We start from the raw sequence: 12,134 nt of genomic DNA on the forward strand, positions 1-12,134 counted from the left end.
TGATAGACTTTGACTATTATCTTTAAATTAATCATTATTTGAGATATTTTTTTTTATAAAAAAAAATTATTTATAAGACACTAAAAGTGTAATCGATTTAAACAAACGATTTAATGAATTTCCTATTAATAAATGAATTGTATATTGTATTCAAAATGAACTAATTAGACCTTTTTATGGGAATTGTTGATAGTGATAACATGGCGGTTTAGTTGGTCTCATCAATGATTAGGGAAGTAGCTAACAGAATATCATGGACACTAGTTACTTATGTTTTATAGCGGGTGGGAACAATTTAAAAAGGTGTCCCAGCGAAAACATCACTCGCATACTCTTACAGTCTGTGATTCAAAAATTATAATATGTCAGGTACTAGTAACAAGTCTTGAAGTGGTTAATTTTTTTTTTCTCTTTGAACAGTTTAACATTACTGGTTTGGAAAGAACCTCCCCCAATCCGGCGAGCTCAGCCCGTTTCAATACCACTCAAGCACTCCAAACCGTAGTGGAAAATGCAAAAAAATTAACAATTATTCAAACAGACTGTTACATATCTCTGTCGGCAAAGTTAACTGATAACTCTTGACTTGTTTTTGAATCTTGGGTTAGAGTTTTGAAGGTTTGGCTTTGTCCTATGCTCTATGTACGCATAATTTTTCATAATAAATGACACATTTTATTTGTTGAGTTATTAAAAAACATTTATTTATATAAAATATTACATAACGATAGATATGAATTCTCTGAACTCCAGGATGGTTTACAAAAGTTTTTTAATACATAAATTTTAAATGCCAAAAAATAAAAAAAAAAACTAAAAATATATATATTTAACAAAATTTTATTGTAAATTTATGAATGTATCTATATGTACGTATGTATGTATGTTAAATACTCTAACATATACTAATTATATTTTAATTATTTATTTCAGTTCATATCATTTTTAATGGCTTTTAATAACTTAAATACTTCATCCATTTTACTTTCAATATTTCGTAGGCGATTTTCGGTAACTTGCAAACGTTTGCGATTTTCCATTTTAGTGATTTTTTGTTCCAACACGGCCATGGCCAACTTCACTGTACGACGATCCATTTCGGAACATTTATTGGTTATGCAGGAACAGAGACAAGGTAAAAATTGTACTGGTGGATCAAGCAACTTCATTTTGTCCACATCATTTGAGGGCAGGGGATGGAATGAGCTCTTCTTCAATGGATTGCCCATTTCCTTCATTTCAAAGCTGTCAGCAGATGGTATCAGTATTCTATTACTATCATTCGGTCTTATGGCAATGTGGCGATAGTTGGGATAGATATTCATCAGGCGGCGACATATCGTGCGGAAGGGTTCATGATTGACAATGAAACTGGAACGTTCTGAACGACCGGTAAGTACTTCTTCGTAACGTGTCAACAATTGGGTGCGGCATATGGCACCGTTCAATTCAGCTTGATCCTTAATGGCCTGGGTGTCGCTAACAGCCAAACCATTTAGTAAATTGAACAGGACAATTGTCATAAGGAAGACAAAGAGCAGGAAGAGCAAATAACTGTAAGTAGAATCGAATTGTAGATCACCGGCATCAAATTCACCCGTTAACATGACAATTGTTTTCGTCATTGCAGTCAAGGGATTGGAGAATTTATTGAAATCATCATCATCAGACTTGCCGAATAAAATGTAAAAGCACAAACTAAAGGTGATCACAAAAATCGAATAGAGGGTAAAACTTTTGAGGAAACTTTTACAAACAGCCTCCAACATTAGCATGTGAGTGGAAATGGAGAGCACCGGCAGAGAGCCAACCAGTAAACATAACTCAACAGCTATTAAAAGCAATGTAAATACGGCAATAATCCTCTGGGTCTCACTATCATAGCTGGCTTCGCTGCATGTCAAAATTGCCAGGATAATTAGCACCACTTCCATGTAATTGGTTGCCGAACGGAAATAGTGAACCGGCGACATAACAAACTGTATTGCTTCGCGTATGATCATATAAATGATGCCAGCCCATGAGATAAGGCCAAACACGACAGTGGCAGCATTCGCGTCACTTTCTTTGAATTTCAAAACGGTGTGAGTTATAATGGAAACGGCAAAGAGGAAATAAAGCATAAAATTGACGTAGAAAATTGTCGACAGTCGATGCCATTTTAGGAATAGAAAACTTGCCACCAGAGGATGTTGCAATAGATGGCGAAATTCTTTAGATTTGGCTATAAAGGCTATTGGAGCCATTTCTTCGCGTATGTATTGTCTTGCCTTCGGTTTTGAACCATCCATTTCCGGCATTAAATTCATGAAATTCACAAATATCTCAAAATCTTCATCACCCACTCGAACATTGTTGGATGTGATGCAGTGATCGAAATGTTCCTCTAGCAGTTCGGGGCTCATACCGTCTATGGGTAATTCATTAAAACGGCTCTTTACTCCAATATATGCTCCGCGCTTTAACAGCTCCCGTATGGCCTCAGTGTTGCGATATTTCACAGCATAATGCAGCGGTGTCGAACGACTTTTATCCATTTCATTGATATCAATTCGATCCGATTCCAAAAGGATATAGAAACATTTACGATAATCACAATATTCCTGGGCCGCTTGTTCTTGCATTTTGCATATAATTGTAATTAGAGGATAGTCACGTTCCCTCATCTGCAAATCTTCCAGATTCAAGAGTTTTTTCACGGCATGGCTATTCCCGTATTTGGTGGCAAGTTCCATAGGGGAATTGCCCTTTAGCACGGCATTGTAGTTAACCCCACTATTCAAGATCATGTCAAATGCTTCATTGTCCCCCTTGCGTATGGCTTCCAAGAACAGGGGCACATTTTCGTCCTTTAGGGTATTCTTTAAATTATCCTTATCGGATATATTCAATTGATATTGGGGGAAATCTTCTTTGAACTTTTCCGAATCACCACATTTAATATAGAACAACAATTTATCCAAAGTTATTTCGGTGGTATTGCGCACCTCCGGCAGCTTCATATCGGGATATAGTTCTTGAAGTTTGTCTCTCAACTCTCCCTCACGATAGGTATCCAAATCAATTTCCGGATAGGACAAAAACATTTCCGCAATTTCACGTTTCTTCAGGTCATCCAATTTACGATTTCTCACCACAAAATGTAGCGGTGTAAAATGTGACTGGTTGGGTATATTAGGAGAGGCACCATAGTCCAACAAAATCTTCATACAATCCTTGACGTTATTGACATTTTCACTGTTCACATTTTTGGCCAATGAATTCAGTGGTGTTAGTTCATGATATTTTTTATCCACATTAACCTCGGAATATGTCAGCAGGGCTTTTAATATTTGAGGATCTTGCGAATCAGTGGCATAATTGATGGCATATTTCACCAAATGGGGATTGCGCTGAAAATATAAAACAAAAACGATTTTTAGTACCATTTTGTGGATATTTTGGGACTGCGAAAACTTACATTATTTGGACTACATCCCCTCTTTAAACATTCAGCAACAAATTCTGCACAACCCGGTGTACTTAGGGCCTTTTCGAAAATACTTATGTGATTCTGATCCAGTCTCAAGGGTTCGGCACCCAAATCTAAGGCCACACGAAAGTCTTTAATATTTTTACTAGCCAAAGCATCGGATAGTTGGACCTAGAAGGTAAAAACCCATTAAAATCAATTAAATTATTATTTATTTTATTAATTCCTTTTACTGAATTTACCTGAGGGTCTGCGACGCAAGATGGAATCTCTATAGCGTGATGTTTATTTTCCATATTTGGATTTTAAAGTTTCATGCAGTCTACAATTTTGAGAAAAATTAAAATAAATATCTGAAAAGAAAGAAAAAATAAACACCAAAATTAAAAATCATATCAGAGAAGTACAAGAGGTGTTTTCGATGCTTAATAAAAAATAATTTAAAAAAATAGGTTACAGTGTTTTATTTATAAATGCACTAATACTAGTACCTCAATAAGTATATTCTTCTTCAAGATGGAATATCTCAAATAAAACGCTTGCCGTTTATTTTTGTCACCATTTTTAATTTAAGTGCAAGATTTTATTTGAGAGATTCCATCTTGAAGAAGAATATACTTATTGAGGCTAAGCGAAAAATTTAAAATGCCTGACATCGGGTTGTACCGTTATATAGGGGCTATACCATCATTGGGAACTACACGCAAAAAAGAAAACGGCCTCTCTAACATATGTCCCAAACATATTTTGCAGCAAACATATATATGTTTGCAACAGTCCCAAAAATAATATATGTTTGGGTCTGCAAACAAATATATGTTGGGGTGGAAACAAATATATGTTTGGGTGCAAAGATGTATATGTTTGGATGCAAACAAAGATATGTTTGGGTGGAAACAATTTTATGTTTAGGTGCAAACATTTTATATGTTTGGGTGCAAAAAAATACAAACCCAAAAGGCACAAAAAAAACAAACACATGCACCAGTGGGCGCTTACTGAGAGCAAGGGAGCGTAAAATTCAATGTAAAACACTTTAAAATGTGTGCTCACTTGCTCTCAGTAAGAACTCACTGGCTATCTCTATAGCGGTAGTGCTCAAAATATTTTGTGCATTAGCCTCTCTGAGCGAGACTTCAGATGAAAAGTGTACAAAGTCAACTGCAACTCTGTAAGCAAGTTAAGTATAAAACAAGTAAGAACGGCATTGGGGGCTATATCAATTTTTAGATTCAGAGAAGACTGCATACCAAATTTCGATATTTCGGTAAAGCCTTCAAAATACCGAAAATCAAGAAGTATGCTTCTATGGGGGATATAGAAACCCGCAGACCTATACTGATAATTTGGAAGACTAAATAACAAATTTCAGTCTTTCGGTGGGATATTGGCGTCACAATCTTCAGAATTACGAAAATCGGGAGGTACCGTCCTATGGGAGCTATATCGAAACGTGGACATATACCGACGAATTTCAGCCAGAAAGGCTTTTACCTCCAACAAAGACTAAATACCAAATTTCAGCCATTTCGGGGTGTGTTGTGGCCACAAACTTCAAATAACCGAAAATCGGATGGTACCGTTCTATGGGGGCTACATGAGGGCGTGGACCTATACGGACAAATTGCATATGGAACGTTTAATACCCCAAGTGAAGATCAAAATACGAATTTCAGCCAGTTCGGTGAATTATTGTGGCCACAACCTTCAAAATACCGAAAATCGGATGGTACCGTTCTATATGAAGGCGCGGACCTATACCGAAAAATTTCTGGGGGAATGTTTTATAACCACATCGAAGACGTAGATCGAGGGTAAAACCTTCAGGATAACGACAATCGGGTGGTACCGCTCTATGGGGGCTATATGAAGGCGTGAACCTATACCGACAAATTTCATATGTGACGTTTAATACCCCAAGTTAATACCAAATAGCAAATTTCAGCCATTTCGGTGGATTATTGTGGTCACAACCTTAAAAATACCGAAAATCGGGAGGTACTGTTCTATGAAGGCGTGGACCTATACCGACAAAATTCTGGGGGAAAGTTTTATACCCCCAACAAAGAGTAAGTACCAAATGTTAGCCATATCGGTATTATAATGAGGCTAAAAACTTCAAAATACCGAAAATCGGGTAGTACCGTTCTAGGGGGGCTATATCAAAACGTGGACCGATATAGCCAATTTGCAAGAGCAAACATCCTAGGAGTAATATAAACTTCTATACCAAATTACAAAACTCTATCATAATTGATTGATTTCAACAGACGCTCGGACATATTTTATAGGGTCTCCGATGAATATTTTACAAACGGAATGACAAATTTAATTGTACCCTCCATATAATGGTGGAGGGTATAAATAATAAAAAAAAAAACAAGCAAAAAAGTATCAGTCGGCTTTGCCGACAGAGATATACCCTCAGCCTATGTGAATTGAAACTGTGAGCCAATTTGTGGACCAAATCCGTTGACCACTTCGAGTGCTATAGTGCGCTCCAGCCACTACACATGGAGTCATAGGGATTTTTTTTGGGCTATTTTCTCAGAAAATATTTACTCGCCCCTGAAAAAATTGTATACAGTTGATGATATACCACCGCAGTGATTCGAAAGCAGATCTTAAAGTGAACTTATCCGAAATTTTGTGTGGGAGGTACCCGAAGGACTGGACAAATATAGTCCATATTCGAACCTGATCTATACCTGGCAGATATATTAGGATGTGTAAAGTGTGTACTAAATCGGTCTCTCCCTTCAAGAGTTGTCGTACGCACAATTTTTCGGAACATTTTTGAACTTTTGTGGAGGAGGTACCTGAATGAGTGAACCGATATGGGTTATCTTCGAACTTAAACTAAGTTTGCACAAAATATTGCTTTGGCAAAATGTTGGACCGAATCGGCAGATCGGAGAGTTATGCTGCGCTCTAACAACTACACACGGTGTCATATGGGTTTTTTGCACCTTTCAGGCTATTTTGTCAAGAAGTATGGGCTTGCCCCTGATGAAACTTGTACCGTCGTGGCTGCATCAAAAATCAAAACTATTCGAGAGCAAACTCTAAGTTTGGTAGAAATTTCACTACGTGCAAAGTATGGACCAAGTCGGTTACTTCCTTCAAGAGTTATCGGGCGCACAAATTTTCCGAAAATTTTCGAACTTTTGTGGGGGAGGTACCGGAAGGATATAACCCATCTTCGAACTTAAACTAAGTTTGGACAAAATATTGCGATAGCCAACTGTTAAACCAAATCAGTTCATCCGTTCGAGAGTTATCCGGCGCACCAGCCAAATTGTCTGAAACACATTTCGTCCAAACATACTTGGGGTATAAAACCATTATTTCGATGAGGCACATTTTGCCCGTATGAAAGTGTATATACCCTCGTTAGCATAAATGCTTTACATGTTCCAAATTTTGTGTGGGAGATACCCTAAGGAGTAGTACGATGTACGTTCCATATTTGGACGTAATCCAAGTATGTACGCGAGTGTTATGTTAGGCACAACCAAGTTTAGTTAGTGCCGGCAGATTTTTTGAACCCCAAGTCAATGGAGCTCCAGGACCATTATCTCAAAAAGTATGGACTTGTCCCCGAAAAAGAATACACCGTCAAGGAAAAGAATACCAAGTCAAAAATTCGATTTTTCGATTCGATTTTTTTCGATTTTTTGTTGAAGCAACTTGCATTCGCTGCCTCAATTACGACGGTAAAAGTTTTTTAGGGGCAAGTCCATACTTAAAAAAACAGGCCGAAATGTTTAAAAGACCACTGTGGCACCATATGTAGTGGCTGTAGAGCACGATAATTTTCGAACCGATAAACCGATTTGGTCCAATATTTGGCCTACGTCATATTTTGTAAAAAGTTTAGTTTCAGTTTGAAGATGTGTAATACCGGTCCACAACTTCCGGTACTTTCCCCAATATTTAAAAATTTTCACTAAAATGGCATGCACGATATCTCTTGAACGGGGCAATCAATTTGGTCCAAACTTTGGGTCTCCTAATATTTTGTCCATATTTAGTTTAACTTTAAAATGGCTCATATCGGTCCTCTCCTTAGTGTAAAAAAGTTTGACATTTTTTCAAAGTGCAGTTTAGTGCCTGTTGGGAGATCCTTTGGAAATATATACTGATGCTGTTAGATGTGGTCCTGTTTACAGCGATGACATACTGGTCCAAAAGTTATCGATAAAATATGACTCTCTAATTAAAATCCACTTCCATAATGGACTATGTCGGTCCATTCCTTTGAGTACCTCGGCAACTCTTTTGTACTTTAATCCTAATCCACATTCTTGTCAGCAAGTTCAAATGTCCAAAAAGTGCAACAAAATTCTGAAAAGAACCTAAATACATTCGATCGGTCCGTGTATGAAACGTTCAATTCACATGGGCTTAGGGTATATCTCTGTCGGCAAAGCTGACTGATACATTTTTACTTGTTACATTAATTGTTAATCCATTTTTAAAATCGAAAAATGACGCAGTTTTTATGATGTTTAAGATAAGATGTTTAAAATATTTTTAGATAGCTTTTTCTATTTGGACTAATATTAAAGAAGTTATGAGTATTTATTTCAGAGTGAGGCAGAGAACATTTTTGGGTCTCTCTTGTGCTCTCAATGAGCGTAAATTTGTTGTTGTTCACAACGTGTTAGCATCTACACAGGCTGTGAGCGATAACAAATTTACGCTCACTTAGAGCACATGAGCTCTCTTGTGAGTCACAATGCCTCCTCCTGATTTATTTGCACATACTTTTTATAGAATTCAAGTTTTTCAAGACGCGATATCTCTAGACCGTTGGTAAAAAAAATCTGAAAATAGGTAAACTGAAATGTTTTGCTGAGGAGCAGCATCAACACATTAAAAATTAAAGGAAATCAAAATCCGATATACACTTTCTTAGTACTTGATGTACGTTTGGAATAATTTTTACGATGTGCAATCAAACTGGATAGTCAATTCATCAAACATTTAGTTGATGTCGGTAAGGTTTTAGAGCATTGTCAAAGATAGATTAGTTTGCATCCGTAGCAAATTGCACCCTAGTAATTAAAGCAAGCTGCGAAAACAATTTGCTGCCAAAAAATTCAAATGTCCGAGACTTTTCCTTAAACTGCACATTTGCGAACAATTTTGAAACTTTGTATTGGGGCTATTTGAAGGATCAAGAAATATTACGAAATGAAAAGTTTGTTTAAATCGGTTACAGCCTTCGAGAGTTATTGTGCGCACCATTACGAGTTGAAAAAGTGAGCTAAATCGGGCTAAATCGACTCCTAATTGTCTGAAACTAATTTCGTCAAAATATCGTAAGATTCAGCTGTATAAAATTTGTGGCATCCTTAGGGGATATTTGTGGGAATACATGTTTAAATAAAAAATAGTTACACAATACCAATATTGATTTATTCTGACTTTATTATTTTCTATGTCTTATAAAATAGTCCAAAAATATATATCTAATACCATGCATAATATGAGGTCAACACACTTACATTGAACCCCAAGTCAATGAACTATTTGTTTATTTTAACCTTTAACATAGCAGATTATTTGACATATTACACTCTCTATATATTCACGCCTATAAGATGATGTTAAATGTTGCCCCGTATTTCTTTTTTATAATTGGGTCACTCGCACACACAGTATAATCGATGGTTTAATCATCAGTCATGTCATCTTAAGTAACAAACGCCAGCACATTCTCGCCAAATGGTGTGCATGTGTTGCTTATGGAATCACAACTGAAGAATTACCATCATCATCATCATCAACACCATTATTATTTGATGAAATGCGTTTCTATAGAATTCATGATTAGAGATGCAATAATTTGTGGTGGTGGTGTTAACAACAGCTTCAGGCGAGTTATGCCGTCTTAATAACTGAATAATGTATTGAATCAATGTCTTTGAATGCCTCAATGATTTTTTTCTTGTAATGTATCATTAACTTATTCTAGCTCAAATCGTGACTAAAACGAATATAATCTACCAGCATAACAATGCTAGACATGTCTAACTGGACCTTTCTTGATTTTAACCAAGCATAACCACGAAGCATTATGCAGGCAATAAGTTGTTGATGGTTAATTTAAAAAGTACAAACTGCCCGCAACTTTGTTTTATCAAATCTGGTATTTTCTAAATGATTATTTATTTATTTTTTTTTTTTTTTGGAAAATTATGATTTCATTAAAATGGAAAATTTTTGCATACACTTCATTTAATACAATGAATGAAATAAGGAAAAAGCCAAAATATCGATATTAATAAAGCTTTTTGAGGATTGCAGTGTTTTTAGATGTTAATGCCTCTGTACAAAAGCGGCTGGCTTACTTGGTTTTACTTAATTTCCGATAAAGGAATAAAGAAATGTCAGAAACACATTTGAATTGGTTCGCAGTTGATCTTTAGTCTTTTGCCAAAAATGAATTAAGCAAGAAAGCCATGCCTTTTATGTACCTAGGCTCTTATACTGGCCATAAAAGAAGCTTCTACACCATAGCACACAAAAACTTATAAAAAATTAAAGAAGAACTTGCCAGGTTGAGTTTGATTAGAGTAGTTCTTACATAGATCCTTGGTCATAAGGGGCTTGTTGGTAACGAAAAAGCTAAAGAACTAGCTACAGAAGCATCCGTCTCTAACGAACTTCCAAAGGTGTCAGTCGCAGCCCCAACTGGACGTTATAGAGAATATTTTCACTTACTAGCATATCCCGGTCCGCGTTGCTGGCCGGTCGTAATGAGTTTTAATGAAAAGTTTTTATGGACTTTATGCTTGACAATTCAAAAATTGTTATTTTCTACCTCACTTCTTCGGAATATTGTCAAACCAAGGAGGATTTTAAATGTATCTTCAGATTTTTTTCTGTAACCTTTCTATTCTCTTACGGACTTTGTCGTTTTTTTCGCCCATTGATGCTGTCCGTGTCCCCCGCCTTTTTACTAAAACGGTCTAATTATAATAGTTAAAAAAATGGTTAAGTCGTATTCTCCCGCTTATTGAGACTTATATGTTTTAGTTTTTCATGGCTGATGGACCGTTGAACCTCACCATTTAAGGAAATTTGTAAATATATAGTTTTTCTTGATTGGCGGCGCAACCACCTTTGTCTCGAAAATTAACTTGCAGGCCGAGGCACTCATTAGTTTAGCAAATATAGCGATTATAAAGCAATAAGGGACATACCTGAACATTTTCTGAAAATTTCACGAAATTAGGTTCAGTAGTTCTCAAAAAATAATGTTTTTAAAAAGTGGACGTGGTCCGGTAATTTGGCTCCGAATACATATGTACCTGGTATACACAACACCCCATTGTCTCCCAAAACTTATGCTGTAACTGATATAATCATAGGTTTGGCCAGGGTTGCCAAGTTGGTGGTTTCCCCCTACTTGTGGTGATTTCTGACGGACAAAAAACACTGTTTTAGCAGGGATGTGCACTGTTTTGAGGTAAAACTCGCCACAAACATATGGTACGTATATGGTATGTAGCGATTTTTACCTCGGAGCACCACCTCCTCCGAAATTCATAAAATATACATAACAACGGCAAACCTTGAGCTTTTACTGCAAATTTCATGGCAACTGGTTCAGTAGTATTTGGAGGTATAACATATTTAAAAACAGCAGTCGTGGTCGGTCTTTAGGACCCAAAGAAGTACTCGTACCTGGATTGTAGATTAATACGTAAATTTTTAAACCGATACATTCGTAATATTTGCAAATATAGTGTTTTTTAAATGTCGCATAGGGGATAACCGCGCCCCCTCTCAATAAAATATGTTTGCTGTTTCGGGGACCATCTCTGCACGCAGAAAAATATATGTTAGAAATATGTTTGGATCCAAGCAAATATTTGTTTGGGACTGATTGCAAGCAAATATATGTTTGCAACATTTTGTAACATATCTCCATTTTATATGTTTGGGTACCAACATATTTGTTATGTTAGAACATATTTTTAGGATGTTTGTCAAAGAGAGTAACAACTGTGCTCTCGCGGCTGCGAAATGCTGTTTTATAATAAAGAGCTGGGTGTATGGTATAATAGAAGACGTAGAAGCCATGAAGGTGGCTTTGGTGGCGGGTTTGCGTCAAACAAGAGTGTTTGAAAATATGGTATGAATTATTTTGCTGTTTCTTCAGTTTTTAAATACCATCGTAGAGTAAAGACGGTAAAGTGAGTGAATAAATCAGTGTTTTGTGTTTTCTGAAAGAGATTGTGCTTTTTAGCAAATTAAATGCCCAATACATTTTATAATTGAATCGAAAAGGTGAATGGAATTATTTCATTGGACAAGGAACAAATCGCTTTTAATATCACTATGCAACACTGAAAATGCAAACAACTTATAGTATGCATTTTTTGAATGTACATATTTAGACTACAAAAACCATAGTAGGGTTTTATCCTGTCAGATACAGTTCGGATTTTATGGCCTCATCTAAACCGGGCTAAATCTACACTTTTTTGCATTTATCAGGCCTTTATCTCAGAAACGAATAGGAACTTGGCCTTGCTGTCTTTAGCAATATTTTAGCCCTGAACTAGAAGAACTTATCTTCTGAAAACACCACATAAGAAAAGCTCCATCTAGGGCATTAAAATCTAAAAAATATAGAACATCTTAC

The 12,134-nt window shown here is 36.2% G+C and overlaps 1 protein-coding gene across 3 annotated transcripts in view; it reads right to left on the reverse strand.

Annotated features, from left to right (window-relative positions):
- Window positions 1-673: 673 nt before the first annotated feature.
- The window catches only part of pain (transient receptor potential cation channel family member painless), a 122,813-nt gene continuing 111,352 nt past the window's right edge, over window positions 674-12,134 (reverse strand). For all 3 annotated transcript variants that reach the window (XM_073988543.1, XM_073988544.1, XM_073988546.1), the window contains 3 exons: window positions 3,715-3,825; window positions 3,461-3,643; window positions 674-3,392 (listed from right to left, as the gene is read on the reverse strand). In XM_073988543.1, coding sequence (XP_073844644.1) covers window positions 930-3,392; window positions 3,461-3,643; window positions 3,715-3,768 — 2,700 coding nt within the window. In that variant the 5' untranslated portion in view covers window positions 3,769-3,825 and the 3' untranslated portion in view covers window positions 674-929. The remainder of the gene's footprint in view (window positions 3,393-3,460; window positions 3,644-3,714; window positions 3,826-12,134) is intronic.

Source organism: Musca autumnalis, unplaced genomic scaffold, assembly GCF_047663935.1.
Source record: "Musca autumnalis isolate F117 unplaced genomic scaffold, ASM4766393v1 scaffold_5, whole genome shotgun sequence".
Classification (NCBI taxonomy): Eukaryota; Metazoa; Arthropoda; class Insecta; order Diptera; family Muscidae; genus Musca; species Musca autumnalis.